This window comes from Stenella coeruleoalba (assembly GCF_951394435.1).
Source record: "Stenella coeruleoalba genome assembly, chromosome: 1".
NCBI classification, from domain to species: Eukaryota; Metazoa; Chordata; class Mammalia; order Artiodactyla; family Delphinidae; genus Stenella; species Stenella coeruleoalba.
In genome coordinates, this window is record NC_137169.1 from 31,645,937 (window position 1) to 31,660,922 (window position 14,986).

General features: G+C 44.7%; 1 protein-coding gene across 16 annotated transcripts in view; it reads left to right on the forward strand.

Moving 5' to 3' along the window:
• The window catches only part of MACF1 (microtubule actin crosslinking factor 1), a 344,741-nt gene that overhangs the window by 307,736 nt on the left and 22,019 nt on the right, over positions 1-14,986 (forward strand). For all 16 annotated transcript variants that reach the window (XM_079928860.1, XM_079928859.1, XM_079928851.1 and 13 more), the window contains 17 exons: positions 171-272; positions 366-539; positions 632-787; positions 950-1,147; positions 1,695-1,823; positions 2,625-2,798; positions 5,215-5,370; positions 5,475-5,681; positions 5,820-5,939; positions 6,350-6,519; positions 7,539-7,698; positions 8,776-8,970; positions 9,300-9,428; positions 10,595-10,738; positions 11,204-11,392; positions 13,897-14,017; positions 14,574-14,737. In XM_079928860.1, the coding sequence (XP_079784986.1) occupies positions 171-272; positions 366-539; positions 632-787; positions 950-1,147; positions 1,695-1,823; positions 2,625-2,798; positions 5,215-5,370; positions 5,475-5,681; positions 5,820-5,939; positions 6,350-6,519; positions 7,539-7,698; positions 8,776-8,970; positions 9,300-9,428; positions 10,595-10,738; positions 11,204-11,392; positions 13,897-14,017; positions 14,574-14,737 (2,688 nt within the window). The remainder of the gene's footprint in view (positions 1-170; positions 273-365; positions 540-631; positions 788-949; positions 1,148-1,694; positions 1,824-2,624; positions 2,799-5,214; positions 5,371-5,474; positions 5,682-5,819; positions 5,940-6,349; positions 6,520-7,538; positions 7,699-8,775; positions 8,971-9,299; positions 9,429-10,594; positions 10,739-11,203; positions 11,393-13,896; positions 14,018-14,573; positions 14,738-14,986) is intronic.

Here is a 14,986-nt window from a genome sequence, read left to right on the forward strand (position 1 = left end):
CTGAAATAAAGATCATTATCCCTTATTTCTGCCCCCAACCTGAGAGCACAAACAACACAAAGTATTGATACTTTGATTTATCTCTGCTTGTATTAGCAGAGATCATGCTAATTGTCTCCCAAGTCCTTATGTTTTTGTTTTTTGACTGTTTATTTGTATGTTTATTTTAGGCTATGTTTGACTGGCTAGATAACACTGTGATTAAACTCTGCACAATGCCCCCTGTCGGCACTGACCTCAACACTGTTAAAGATCAGTTAAATGAAATGAAGGTTTGTACCTGGGAAGGGTTTTTGAAGAAGGGTTGCTTCTTTTTCGTTTTTAAAGACTTGGTTTGATGTTAACATTCACTACGTCTTTGACAGGAGTTCAAAGTGGAAGTTTACCAACAGCAAATTGAGATGGAGAAGCTCAATCACCAGGGTGAACTGATGTTAAAGAAAGCTACTGATGAAACGGACAGAGACATTATACGAGAACCAATGACGGAACTTAAACACCTCTGGGAGAACCTGGGTGAGAAAATTGCTCACAGACAGGTAAGGCAAATGGTAGAGTACATAAAGTGGACTACTATCTACTGTTTTCTAATTTCCTAACAAACGTTCCCTTTAAATCATTTTCTGAGTAGCATAAGCTAGAAGGTGCTCTCTTGGCCCTTGGCCAGTTCCAGCATGCCTTAGAGGAGCTAATGAGTTGGTTGACTCACACTGAAGAGTTGCTAGATGCTCAGAGACCAATAAGTGGAGACCCAAAAGTCATTGAAGTTGAGCTCGCAAAGCACCACGTAAGTATTTTCATTTTTCATCTCTAAGCCTATTGGTTTGAGACCAGATATTGCCATCAGAAGCTTTTTGATGTTTCTGTACCTTTTGATGTCGTGTGTACCTTAGAGAGCCAGGCTTAATGATACCTATAGAGGTAAATTATGTTGTTCAACATTTTCTAGGTTCTAAAAAATGATGTTCTGGCCCATCAAGCCACAGTGGAAACAGTCAACAAAGCTGGCAATGAGCTTCTTGAATCTAGCGCTGGAGATGATGCCAGCAGCTTAAGGAGCCGTTTAGAAACCATGAACCAGTGCTGGGAGTCAGTGTTACAGAAAACAGAGGAGAGGGAGCAGCAGCTTCAGTCGACGCTGCAGCAGGTACATGCACTATCCAGGTTAGGTGGGTGGGGCTGTGCACATGACGGTATTCAGAAGGAAGTCCATCTAAGTCGACAAAAGAAAAGCAGTTTGGGGTAGAACCCCCTCTGCCTTGAGGGTCAGTTCTGTGCTAGACTTGTCTGGAAAGAACAACCTTTAATTGGATCATTCTTTTTGGATTAGTTTGTGATCCAGTCCCTCTATCTACTATTCAAAGTTAGTAGATCTTTGCTGTAACGAACCTTGTTCACAGATTTAGTTATTTTTTGGATCAAGTCAGGTCCCTCCGTATCCATATTCAACAGTACCTTAGTCAGTCAATTCATCAGGTTATATCAGGCATCTCTGTTACAGTGAGGTCTGAAGGATTCTGCTCAATTCTGAAAATAAGTAAATACGTTGGCCCCATAATCATCCAGCAACAGAACAACCCTGCGTGAGAGCAGCCTAAAATTCCTCCCTCAAAGATTCCTCATGTGGTCATTTAGAAAGCTTACTTCTGAAACTAGAATTGACTACTGACCTTGATAATGTCTTTTCTCAAAAGGCCCAGGGTTTCCATAGTGAAATTGAAGATTTCCTCTTGGAACTGACTAGAATGGAGACCCAACTTTCTGCATCGAAGCCCACAGGAGGACTTCCTGAAACGGCTAGGGAGCAGCTTGATACACATATGGTAACAGATTTCTTGAAATTGAGCATAAGCATCCCATTTTCAGTAGCTCCTTTCTGAATTCACAGAGATATATGTAGTTGGGAGTCTACAAAGTAGTGCATTTTTACTGACAATATAGTACTTGGGGATTGCTGCTTAGACAGGCTTCTAACACCCTGCGATAGGCAGCGACAGGAAAGAGTGAACCAGAAATGCCCTGGGGAGCTGGCAGATTTCAAGTTAATCAGATTGACTGGCACAAGAATATTGATGTGAAGGTGAGAGCATCAAGACAGATAGTGACACAGATATGGTTGTATTTAAGAAAAAGACTGCTGGGACTTCCCTGGCGGTCCAGTGGTTAAGACTTTGTGCTTCCACTACAGAGGCTGAGGGTTCGATCCCTGGTTGGGAAACTAAGATCCCGCATGCCGCATGGAGCAGCCAAAAAATTAAAGGAAAAACCTAGTTGAGGGGGGATTTAGGGAAATCCAATAGAAGCTGACAGTATTTCCAGAAAGTGGCTGAGAACAAGAGGCAACATAATTTCTAGGCATATCCCTCAGGAAAAGGAGAAGTAAATTATTGGGGTCTATTTTTGTGATCTCTGATCCTTAAAAATTCTGTTGGTGACAAAATTATTTTTATATTAAGGAAGAATGGTGGGTTTCATTTCCTAATTGTTCAGCAGTTGAATTGAATCCAAAAGAAAGGATTTTAATCAAAATGAGACCTTCCTTGGCTTTTCCAAACTGTGCTTGTAAATCTGTGTGGGTGTCTTTCAGGGAATTTGCATTACTGATATCTTTCTTGCCCTTATAGGAACTCTATTCCCAGCTGAAAGCCAAGGAAGAGACTTACAATCAACTGCTTGACAAGGGCAGGCTCATGCTTCTCAGCCGTGATGATTCTGGATCTGGCTCGAAGACAGAACAGAGCGTAGCACTCTTGGAACAGAAGTGGCATGTGGTCAGCAGTAAGATGGAAGAAAGAAAGGTATCACCACAAAATTCAGTTTGATTACTGTTTGAGTAGTTTGCTTAATGATTACATGCAATTATCATCTAGTTTCTATGGAAGATTTTTCATTATATTGTAGCAAGCTAGCAGAACTGATATCCTCAGAACTGGCTTTGTGCTAAATCAAGCCATCTTTTCTGCCATTACATTTCTATTTTCCATCCATGTCAAATTGCATTGATGCTGATAGTTTCTGCCGGTACTTGCTTTTATAATATTGCATTCCTTTTCTGCATCTACCAGTTAAGGCATTACTACCTGTTACTGCTCAGTGATGGACTTAAAAATAGGTTTTGTCGGACTTGGGAGGTTGGGAACAGCATGCAGGGAGTATCACTAATTATTCCTCACACGGAATTTGATGTCTAGTTACTAAAACTCAAGAGCAGTAAATTGTATGTCCTCCTCTTACTCTTCCTCAAAAATCAAATTCTCCTCAAACGAAAAGTGATCAGAGATCAAGGCATTTGCCCCCAAACTTGTTTTTTTATGAGTTCTAGAATATCACTCTGCATAGAGTTTCTGTGCTGGGCAGCTGAAACGGTAAAATATGTGTCCAAATCCATTGGCCACATCCATTGAACAAGTAGTCGTTAAGCATGTATGTACCAGGCACTGAGCTAGGTGTACAGTGGAAAACAATAAAGGCATGAACTCTGTCATCATGAACTTTAATGTGCAGAAGGAAGTAAACCACATCTTCACACATATAAATGAACATTTTGAGAGAAGCATTAATTTCCTAGGGTCCTTCTAGTGTGGGGTCTGGTAACTTCGTTACATGAAGAGTGGGTAGAGGGCCTGAGTGTATGGCTGTGTTCTAATTTTTGGACAGGGCCTTGTCTATAATTCCTGCTGAATGTAGAGCTAAGACTAATTAAAGAAACCAAGGTAGATTCTGGCTCAAAATCAAGTAGTTTCTAGAGGGTTTTGACACAGTGGAACAAGTTGCCTCAAGGAATATAGTTTTGACCCTTGAACAACATAGGTTTGAACTGCGCAAGTCCGCTTGTATGCAGGATTTTTTTTCTTCACTAAGTATATCTACAGTCCTACATGATCCCTAGTTGGTTGAATCTTTGCATGCAGAACCGTGGATGTGGAGGGCAGACTTTAAAGTTACACACGGATTTCCAGCTTCTCGGAGGATCGACACCCCTAAACCCATGTTGTTAAGGGGTCAACTTTAGTTGTTGAATTGATCGAGCAAAGGCTAGCTGTCAATGATAGTTATTTCTGATTTTGTAAGAACATTACATTCCAGGTTCGCTAAAATTATTTAAGCCCTGTTGAAGACTATATAGATAAAATGACGTGGAAAGATTTCCTGCCATCTAGGAACTTGCAATATATTTATTGCTAAGTATTTCTATGATAGATTTGAGGTAGATTTCCTTTGTTCACTGAACTTGTTTAGACTGGGTCTATGCATTTTTATAACATTCATCACAGTGTTTTTTAGGTTACAGAAGTAACCTGAAAACACCAAGAGGAAAGTAGAAAGAATACACAACCCATTTAACAGCAATGAACATTTTCAGTTTACTTCTGGGGTTTCTTTCAGTGAATATTTTGCATATATTCATTTTTAACAACCTGCTATTATTCTACTTTGCCTGCCTAGTAGACGGGCCAGGGTCAGAGGCCATCACCCAGATGTTCGGGGTAGAGGTCTCTGAGGATGGAGCTTGTAGACTGTGGAACTGGGATGTACTCGTGGAGAGTAGCGCACACCCTGAATGAGCCACTCTTTTTTGTCATTCTGATTTAGATCGTAATGACTAAAAATTTACATCTATGTAAATTGTCACATTTTTGTTTGAAATGTTCTGGCTTTTATTACTTTTGTTGCTGTAGCATAAGCATAAGTTTCAGACTGAGACTTTTTCAAGTGCCATATTTCCTGAAAACATACTCAGATAGAGAGAGCCCTGCGGTGACCGTCACCGTCACAGTCAGGTGCTTCTCATTTAGTTGTGTTATGCCACAAAAAGGACATTAAAGGAAGCTGAGACTTTGCCCAAAGTAGGTTGCAGATCCTGCAGCTGTCACCACTAAAGGGTCTGTTCACTTAACATTTATTGAATGGCTTGAATGCCTTTATTCCTGTTCTTTAATGTCTCAGGAAGTGGGGAATGGCAGAGAAAGCAACTTAGCTGCAAACTGTGCCCTTTCCTTTTCCAAGCACAGTTGTTTCAGTTTCAAACACTAGCACTAAAATGTCCCCTTCTTTGCAAACAGGGCATGTTTGGAGGTTGATTAAATGAGGCTTCCTTCTTAGAAGTCATTTCATTTGGTGTACAATTTACGCCTTTGTCCTTAAAACTATAATTCTTGAATTTGGCACTTTTCTCTGTGTGTGTGTGTGTGTGTGTGTTAACTTAAAATTTAGTCAAAGCTGGAAGAGGCCCTCAACCTGGCAACAGAATTCCAGAATTCCCTGCAAGAATTTATCAACTGGCTCACTCTAGCAGAGCAGAGTTTAAACATCGCTTCTCCTCCCAGCCTGATTCTAAACACCGTCCTTTCCCAGATAGAGGAGCACAAGGTAACAATGGCATTACGATGCTGCCTTCCCTTTGAAAGCGCCAATTGAAAGTGATGCTCATTGATCTTATCTCCAGTTTAAAAAGAGCAATATTTTCCCCTCAGGTGTTTGCTAATGAAGTAAATGCTCATCGAGACCAGATCATTGAGCTGGATCAAACCGGGAATCAGTTAAAATTCCTTAGCCAGAAACAGGACGTTGTTCTGATCAAAAATTTGCTGGTTAGCGTCCAGTCTCGATGGGAGAAGGTTGTCCAGCGATCTATTGAAAGAGGACGATTGCTGGATGATGCCAGAAAGCGGGCAAAACAAGTAAGTTATAAAAGAAAGATACTAATTTACTGAACAACCTTGGGCTGCATGTTTTGAGTCTCCGCATTGGTTCACATAAAAGTGCTGTGTAGTGTGCATATTCATTCCTGTTATAACGTATTTCTTACATAATTTTAGTTCCATGAAGCTTGGAAAAAACTGATTGACTGGCTAGAAGATGCAGAGAGTCACCTGGACTCAGAACTGGAGATATCCAACGACCCAGACAAAATTAAACTTCAGCTCTCAAAGCATAAGGTACAGCAGTTCATTGCTCTTAGGTCCTAAGCTTGGTGTTCACTGATGATTGTAGCTTGATAAAAACACAGAACTAGTCAAAAGAAAACTAATCGGTTAATGTTAAACGGCCAAGATCATAGAGCCATGTTGTATCTGGACACTGTCTAACCATGACAATTCCTCATTTAAATAAGAGTTCAAACAAAGTGACTGTGGGAGTAACCAGCTGAAACTGGGGGCTTTTAGAAATAGTCATGCACTGCTGTATGTGGCACAGACAAAACCTTATAAATTTCTTCAGGATAAGCTGTTGTTAATTTTAGTTCAAGTAGTAGTGACATTCATACTATTTCTGGTTACCTGAAAACTCGATGTCATCTGACTTTTATCGTGGTTTTTTTTTTTTTTTTAAATCTTTTTGAGAACAGGAGTTCCAGAAAACTCTTGGTGGCAAACAGCCTGTGTATGATACCACAATTAGAACAGGCAGAGCACTGAAAGAAAAGACTTTGCTTCCTGATGACACTCAGAAACTTGACAACTTACTGGGAGAAGTCAGAGACAAATGGGATACTGTTTGTGGCAAGTCTGTGGAGAGGTGAGTGTGAAATGTCCCTTTTCCTGGATCTGTGTGTTATCCCCAAAGTAACCAGGAGACAGTGACAGGATTCTAGAAAGTGGTAATAAAGCTAATGTGTCAGTAACAGTAGCATCTTGCTATCTCCAGTTAATTCAGTGAGAGTTATGAAATAATTTGAATCAGATATATTAAAATTATCATATTTTAAACTTGAACCTTTACTGTATTACAAAGAGAGAAGCCTATAAAATCAGGCCAACAGTAAAAGAAGATCTGTAACTCTAAATACATGTAAATCACAAGTTTGTAATGCCAGTAGCTGTCTCACTGAGTGTCTCTGTCAGACACTGTACAAAGCCTCCAATGTAGTATCTCATTTAACCATCTTGAGGCTCATTAATCCTCACAACAACCACTGAGGTGTGGGTACTGTTCTTCCCATTTTACAGATGAGGAAATGGTCACAAAGAGGTTTCTTAACTCCCCCATGCTCACTCAGCTACTAAGCAGCAGAGCTGAGATTTGGTTCTAAAAGTTGTACTTTTATCCACTTGTACCAGCTATGCTATGTAAGCATTATGATAACCTCTGTATTATTTGTACTCCCAATTTTTCAGATGAAGTGACTGAGGTTCAAAGAGACAGCCAGAGTCTCACAACTGGTGGAGAGTTAGGAGTTGAACTCCTGGCTCCAAATCATTAATAGAACCACCACCCTCTACTGGAGTGGTGTAATGTAAATAAAAAGACCTTGGGTTGTAGGGTGTGCATAGCATACCGTGTGCATAGCAGTTGGACTCTAAAATGCCAGAAGGGCATCTACACCGGTCTCCTGCACTATGCTTAATCCATTTTGGAGAGTGGTTTAATTTAAAATGTCTAAACATCTCTTAGTCACTTTTTACAGTATTTCTAACTGTTCTAACACAGCAGTCCCTCTCTAGATAAAGTTCAAGCAGTATTCCTGTTCAGTGGTCAGAATTGTGAGCCATTCATAAAAGAACCACTAACCAGTGAAGTTTGTGTGCTTTTCTCAGGCAGCACAAGTTGGAGGAGGCCCTGCTGTTTTCGGGCCAGTTCATGGACGCTCTGCAGGCCTTGGTGGACTGGTTGTACAAGGTAGAGCCGCAGCTGGCTGAGGACCAGCCTGTGCACGGGGACCTGGACCTCGTCATGAACCTCATGGATGCCCACAAGGTGAGGGGCGAGATCTGGGCTGCGTGGAGGGCAAAGCCGTTGGGTCCTGCACCTGTGTGTGCCTTCAGCTCATGGTACCCTTGTACAGCTCCCCTAGAAAGAAGGTCTGAAAGAGCCTGTGTCTCTGCTTGTCAGAGAGGCAGCTCCCTGCTCTGTGTGTTTAAACAAACTGTTACAGGGATTCTGCATCAGCCACAAGGAATTTACCAAAGTTGGTTTGATTCAGATTTGCCAGTGTGTAAACTTCACATTGAGGGCCCCCCTCAGTTTCCTGTTTATATCTCTCAGTTGAGTCAAAATGGATTTAAATTCAGGAGACCCTCAAGATATCCATTTCCACTGATTCTTAACATGAAAATGAGTGTTTTTTAAACTACTTCTGAACCTGACAGGCCAGCTCCGTGCACACCAGCATTTAGTGTAACCTACACCTGTACGTTGAACCTACATACTGTCCTGCTTCAGCACGAAGCGTTGAGCTTTACCTTGAAGTTACACCAGATTCTTATGTGCGTGGCAGGTGGGCTCTTACCAAGGGGGAAGGGGGGAGGGAGAGATAAATTGGGGGATTGGAATTGACATGTACACACCACTATATATAAAATAGATATCTAATAAGAACCTACAGTATAGCACAGGGAACTCTACTCAATACTCTGTAGTGACCTATATGGGGAAAAAAAATCTAAAAAAGACTGGATATATTTATATGTATAACTGATTCACTTTGCTGTACAGCAGAAAGTAACACAACATTGTTAAATCAACTATAAAAATTAATTTAAAAAAAAAAAAACTCCCACAATTCTGGAGATGCTAGTACAGCATAATTCCTGTTTCACAGATGAGACTGGGACTCCAGTTAAGCAGCTTACCCAAAGTCACGCCTCTCACATTCAGAGCCACATCCTGTGGTGGTTCTTTCTTACTTGTGATCCCACCTCCGTCTGTGCATAAAAGACACACAGTTGGAAACTACCAAGGAGAATTGAAGGAAATGACTACTTTCTCTGTGGTTTTACTTCTTGAATTCAAAACATTTGTAAGACAAACCAATTCTCCTGTTTTCTTTTCCAGGTTTTCCAGAAGGAACTGGGAAAGCGAACGGGAACCGTTCAGGTCCTAAAGCGATCAGGCCGGGAGCTGATTGAGAACAGTCGAGATGACACCACTTGGGTGAAAGGGCAGCTCCAGGAACTGAGCACTCGCTGGGACACCGTGTGTAAACTCTCTGTCTGCAAACAGAGCCGGCTTGAGCAGGCCTTGAAGCAGGTCAGACAGCGCCTGGGGTTGGGCCTGAGCAGAGTCAGTCTAGCCTCTTTATCAGGATTGGTTTCAGCCAGTCTTGTAAGGAACACAAAGTCAAAAATTGATATTCTAAATGTTCAACAAGATTTTAGCCCGCATCCGTATAAGAGAAATAATGAATTTAGTTGGTTTTTCAAGTTGCACAGATGAAAGATGACCTTTGTGGGGCTTTGATAGAGCCTTCAAGTGCCTGTGGTACTCCACTGAGTTCAGGCCAGACCGTTCCCTGGCATACCATGTCCAGGACCTTGGCTGCAGAGAGAGGTTCAGTCTCTTGTGCTTGGTTATTTCAGGCAGAAGAGTTTCGGGACACAATTCACATGCTGTTGGAGTGGCTTTCTGAAGCCGAGCAGACACTGCGTTTCCGGGGGGCACTTCCTGATGACACAGAGGCCCTGCGGTCTCTCATCGACACTCATAAGGTAATCCATCCCCCGGGTGCAGGGACCCATGCCACCCACATGGGGAGGGTGGCCACGCCAGCAACGGAAAGCAGCTTTTGCTTAGAAACGTTAGACCTCACGTGAAAAGGAGCAAAGCCAGAATGGTCCCAGCTTACTCATTATCAGGAATGAGAGGGAAACGATTGGTGGGTTTTGTGACCCCTTAAAGACCACTCATCCACTCATTCTTACAAAAGTAGCGCATGCTGGTTGTAAACAAGTCAGACAGCTGGTGTTAATATAGAGGAAAACACGGGCTGCTCTACCTTTATACCCCACCTGCACACGCCTTGTGTGACTTTCCTTACGTTACCAGCTCCAGGCCCTGATCTGTGCCCCTAGAACTGCTCACCAAGCTGCAGAATATAATAGTGTCTGGGGCTTCAGTGTGACTGTGCTAACAAGGTGGGAAATGTTTCCTTTTTTAATTTTGGTGTTTCCCACCGAGAGATTTTAATCATGGTTTTGTCATTGCATTGTGTTGTAGGTATTTTTAAAATGTTGTAGTGTTGGCAACAAAGCAGATTATTTGCCTTTGAAATTTGTAATGTAATGTGCATATATGAAGTTTGGGAAGAGGGGCTTGAGGCACTGGGGTGATTCTGATGGGAAGACAGGGCTGGGAGCTGGTGGAACTCCCAGATGTGTGTCTTCAGGAGCTTCCTCTCTGGTTGTTAGGAAGGACACTTGGTCTCTGAGTCCAGGAGAAAAGCTATGGTCATTCGATTGCCTTCTGTTCTAGTAGTATTCATAATCTTTTTCCTATCTCATCTTGAACAACAACAACAAAAATGTATTGTTTTGTAGCTGTCACTATATGTGTCCAAGACAACACCATTTACACATATGGAAATGAATCCAAGCAGGAATTTATAAAAAGAGAGAGAGATCAGGAAAAGGGTCATGCCTGTGTCTCTCTAGTCCTTATCATCTGTGCAGAGAAAGTCATCTTTGTGAAATCCCTCGCTTCCCCTCACCTCTGAGAACTGGAAAGAAAATGACAGAGATGCCTAAATGCAGGCTTTTAGAGCTCTGTGTCAACAAAGAGTCGAAAAACACACTAAAGTTGTTTACCCCTCTCAGTGTAAACTAACAGCGCTGCTAGACTAGGTTTAAGGTTTTGATTTCAAATCTTGTTTGTTTAGGAATTCATGAAGAAAGTGGAAGAAAAGCGCGTGGATGTTAACACAGCAGTGGCCATGGGAGAAGTCATCCTGGTGGTCTGCCATCCTGATTGCATCACCACCATCAAACACTGGATCACCATCATCCGGGCTCGCTTTGAGGAGGTGAGTTCCTAGTTTTAGAGGAAGACCGCACGTGCCCCGTAAAATGGGTGAACAGCAGTAAAATACTCCAGAGCTTCCCCACCCCCACGTAAGGAATCTTTCACTCACTGTGAATATCTCAACAAGAATCAAGTTATTCGCATTTTAGTAGTGACTGTTTTCTTGACAATGTGCAGAAACCTGGAAGGGTGGTGCTGGTGTTGTGATGTGTTCCTTGATGACGCCCGGTGGACACGTGGTGTGTTCTTCCCTCCTTCCTGAGAATTCTGTGTCTAATACCACGTGCCACATTTGGTTTCAGGGGAGCTGATTTCTTACTCCAGCTCTGTCTCCAGAATAAGAGTGAAGCCTCTTGACTGCTTGGGTGGTCTTTCCCCTAAAAGTCATTGTTAGGCTCACACAAAAAAGGGCTTTGAAAACGAGGGATGTGCTTGGCTGACAGCCGACGGGTTCCCTCCCCCGCAGGTCCTGACGTGGGCCAAGCAGCACCAGCAGCGCCTCGAAGCCGCCCTGTCAGAACTGGTGGCCAACGCCGAGCTCTTGGAAGAACTTCTGGCGTGGATCCAGTGGGCCGAGACCACCCTCATTCAACGGGATCAGGAGCCAATCCCTCAGAACATTGACCGAGTTAAAGCCCTTATCGCTGAGCATCAGGTATCCTCACCACATCGTGTGGTCGCGTGTTTCCTGCATGGCTCATGGAGCCCGTTTCCTTGGCCCTGTGCATCCATGTTTTAATTGCTGCTAAACATACTCCCGCAGACTTAGCAGCTTAAAACACGCTTACTGTCTCAGAGTTTCCGTGGGGCGGGACTTCGGGCCTGAAGTAGCTGGTTCCCCGTCTAGGGGACCAGGGGACGTCTTACCAGGCTGAAATCAAGGTGTCGGCCAGCACTGCAGTTCCCACCCAGGCTCTTTCAGGTTGTTGGTGTTGTTCATTTCACTGCAGTGTAGGATGGAGGTCTCCCTTTTCTCGCTGGCTGTCAGCTCCTGGAGGCCACCCTCAGGTCTTAGGCACACGGCAGTCTCACAGTATGGCAGCGTCTGTCTTCAAAGCCAGCAGGAGACCCTCCATCCTGCTCTGACAGATCTTATATAATAAAACGTAATCCAGGGCTTCCCTGGTGGCACAGTGGTTGAGAATCCGCCTGCTGACGCGGGGGACACGGGTTTGAGCCCTGGTCCGGGAAGATCCCACATGCTACAGAGCAACTAGGCCTGTGCGCCACAGCTGCTGAGCCTGCGCTCTGGAGTCCGCAAACCACAGCTACTGAAGCTCGTGCGCCTAGAGCCCGTGCTCCGCAACAAGAGAGGCCACCGCAGTGAGAAGCCCACGCACCACAACAAAGAGTAGCCCCCGCTCGCTGCAACTAGAGAAAGCCTGCGCACAGCAACAAAGAGCCTACTCAGCCAGAAATTAATTAATTTTAAAAAAAAAAAAAAAAAACCATAATCCAGGAGTGGCTGCCCATGCTTTCCACAGGTGTTGCCCACACTTGAGGGGGAGAGTACACAGGACATGTATGTCAGGAGTCTTGGGGCCTGGCTTAGAAATCTGCCTGCCGCATCCTGTTTCTATTGACTTGCCTCTGTGCCAAGGTCCCATTACTTGGGACCTATCCCATTACAACTGGATTCAGAAAGACGTCTTGCATGTACTCAGAGATGGGCCAGACAACACATCAAACTAAACTGAACAGAGGAAAGCTCAGTTAGGAGACAAATTTGGTTTTTAACCATGATAATTTACACCAAATGCAAGCATGGATCTTGCCTAGTTATACTGTGGACATAAGGTCTTTTTAGCATATGTAATTAGCCTGGCCAGTGAGGACTCCCTGTACTTCCCATCAAGTTTACCTACGTTGACCCCTTCTCTCCTGAGTGAGATTATCTTCTTCCATCAGGGCCAGTCCCTCTCCCTTCTGTTATCACCTCTCATTCCTTGTGCCTTTAAGCTCCCCCCTCTTGTGTCCCCCCATCTCTCTGACAACTCTTTATCAGTCTTCTTAGCTGGTTCCTCTTCCTCTATCCACTGGTTAACGTTGTTCCCCAAAGTTCCATTCTTGACCCTCTTCTCATACCTGAGGTTGTATCTGGCCTGACACCTTCATCCAGCACCTGTACACCCAGGGCTTCCACATCTCCTGGCTTGTCTGCAGCATGCAGGAAGCTAGAGGCAGCTCTAAAACTCCGTTTCATCCCTGCTTCCTGGCCCTGACCCCACCCCTCCCTTGCGCACCTGCCTCCTCTCTCCTCATCCGCCCAGTCACCCAACACAGGAGTGACTCCTTTTTCTTTACCCCCTACATTCAGCCAGTTACCAGGTCTTACCTGTCCTACTTTCAAAATACTTCTTGGCTCCTTCTCTCCTGCCCCGGCTCAGGCCCTCACTGTGTTTTGCCTCAATTACTGCAATGGCTTCCCAACTTGCCTGCCTCCCCCCTTTCCATCCTCCCTCCTACACTGAGGCCAGAATGGTAGCTCTAAAACAGAGATCTGATTGTGTCTCTTCTCTAGATCGGAATCCTTCAGTTGTCCACCCACCCGTAAACACCCCCCCCACGCCCCCCCCCCCCACACACACACAGATTGCTCTCAGAATAAAACCCCAGTCCCTTAGCCTGACACAAGGCCTTTCTGGACCCTTCTCCTGCCTGCCTCTCCAGCTGTCCCTCTTGCCTCTCCTCTGATTGTATCCTCAGCCAGTGATCAGCAGGGCTCTGGCTCGCTCCACTGTCAGGCTTCCGTGGGACTGCCCTGCCCCCAGCCTTTGGCTCATTCTTCATCCTGCAGCACACAGCTCAGGCACCAGCCTCCGGGCAGCCTTCCTCCCCACATTGGGCTGTGGGTGCCTGTCCTAGTCCTTCTTTCGGAGCCCTGGGTGCCACTCATTGCTCTGACTGCCTGGTTTCCTCACTCAGCTGTGAGCTCCTGGAAGTCAGAGCCATGTCTTATTCCTTCAGGTCTCCAGAACCTGATGAAGTGCCTCACTCAAGGCCACAATCATGTTTCTTGAAAGGAGTGCAGCCGTGTACGAAGGCATTTGCAGTTGCTCCATCTGTCACAGGCTTGGCCCTTGTTAGTAAGAAGTTGCCTAATCCCATCTTAGTCCAAGAAAACTCTCAACCCTTTTCCTTGTTGTTTGTGTTTAACAGACATTTATGGAGGAGATGACTCGCAAACAGCCTGACGTGGACCGGGTCACCAAGACGTACAAAAGGAAGATCATAGAGCCAGCCCATGCGCCTTTCATGGAGAAGTCCCGCGGTGGCAGCAGTACGTGGCCGCCTGTTGTGCAGGATGCTTCCTTCCTGCTCACTGATGAGTGCTTCCCAAGTGCCCAGCAGAAATTTCTTTTCCATTTTCAAAAACCATATTGGATTTGAACAAAAATCTTTTTTGAAACTCACTTTTCTTACACTGACAAACAATAACTAGACTCCAGTTTTTTGAATTGGTAGAAATTTGGAGTTGGTGAAGCAGATTCTTTTGCAGTGACCTTTCCATGTTTTGGTCATCAGCGCTGACTGTTGCGCTAATTTCATCATAAAATAAATCTGCTCCTGTAGAACCACTGACATTTCCTCAGTTTGCTAAGGTAGGACAGAATTGATTGAAGGTATGAGACAGGTACCTGTTGACTGGGGAAAAGCATCAATAGTTTTTAGGTCAGTGTGCTTCCATGTCTAGGTGTAGCCAGGTCCCGACTTCCTTTTCTCAGTTACTGACCGGACGTCATCATGAAGATCTTCTAGGTCCATACAGACGGCAGCTTCTCTCTGTGAACTGACTAAACCAGCTTTTCTAATCTCATGATGATTTTTCCTTTCAGGAAAGTCTTTGAGTCAGCCCACACCTCCTCCCATGCCAATCCTTTCACAATCTGAAGCAAAAAACCCACGGATCAACCAGCTCTCTGCCCGCTGGCAGCAGGTGTGGCTTTTGGCACTGGAGCGGCAGCGGAAGCTGAACGACGCCTTGGACAGGCTGGAGGAGGTGAGGCCCCGCCAAGCAGCCTTCCCTGGAGGGAGGTGACTTTTATCAAAACACAGCCCTTCTGAGGCCCTCTGAACATCACCTGTGTGCCTTGACCCACTTATGCAGAAGGAGGAACCGAGCAGTGTAGGCCAGGACTCTGTCCTCCAGGCCCCCTGGGAGAACAGACACATGTGAGGAAACCAACAACAGATAGGCCGTAGCACTGGTGGTGGAAAGCAGGCAGCCAGCCAGTCCAGGAGGGTCCAG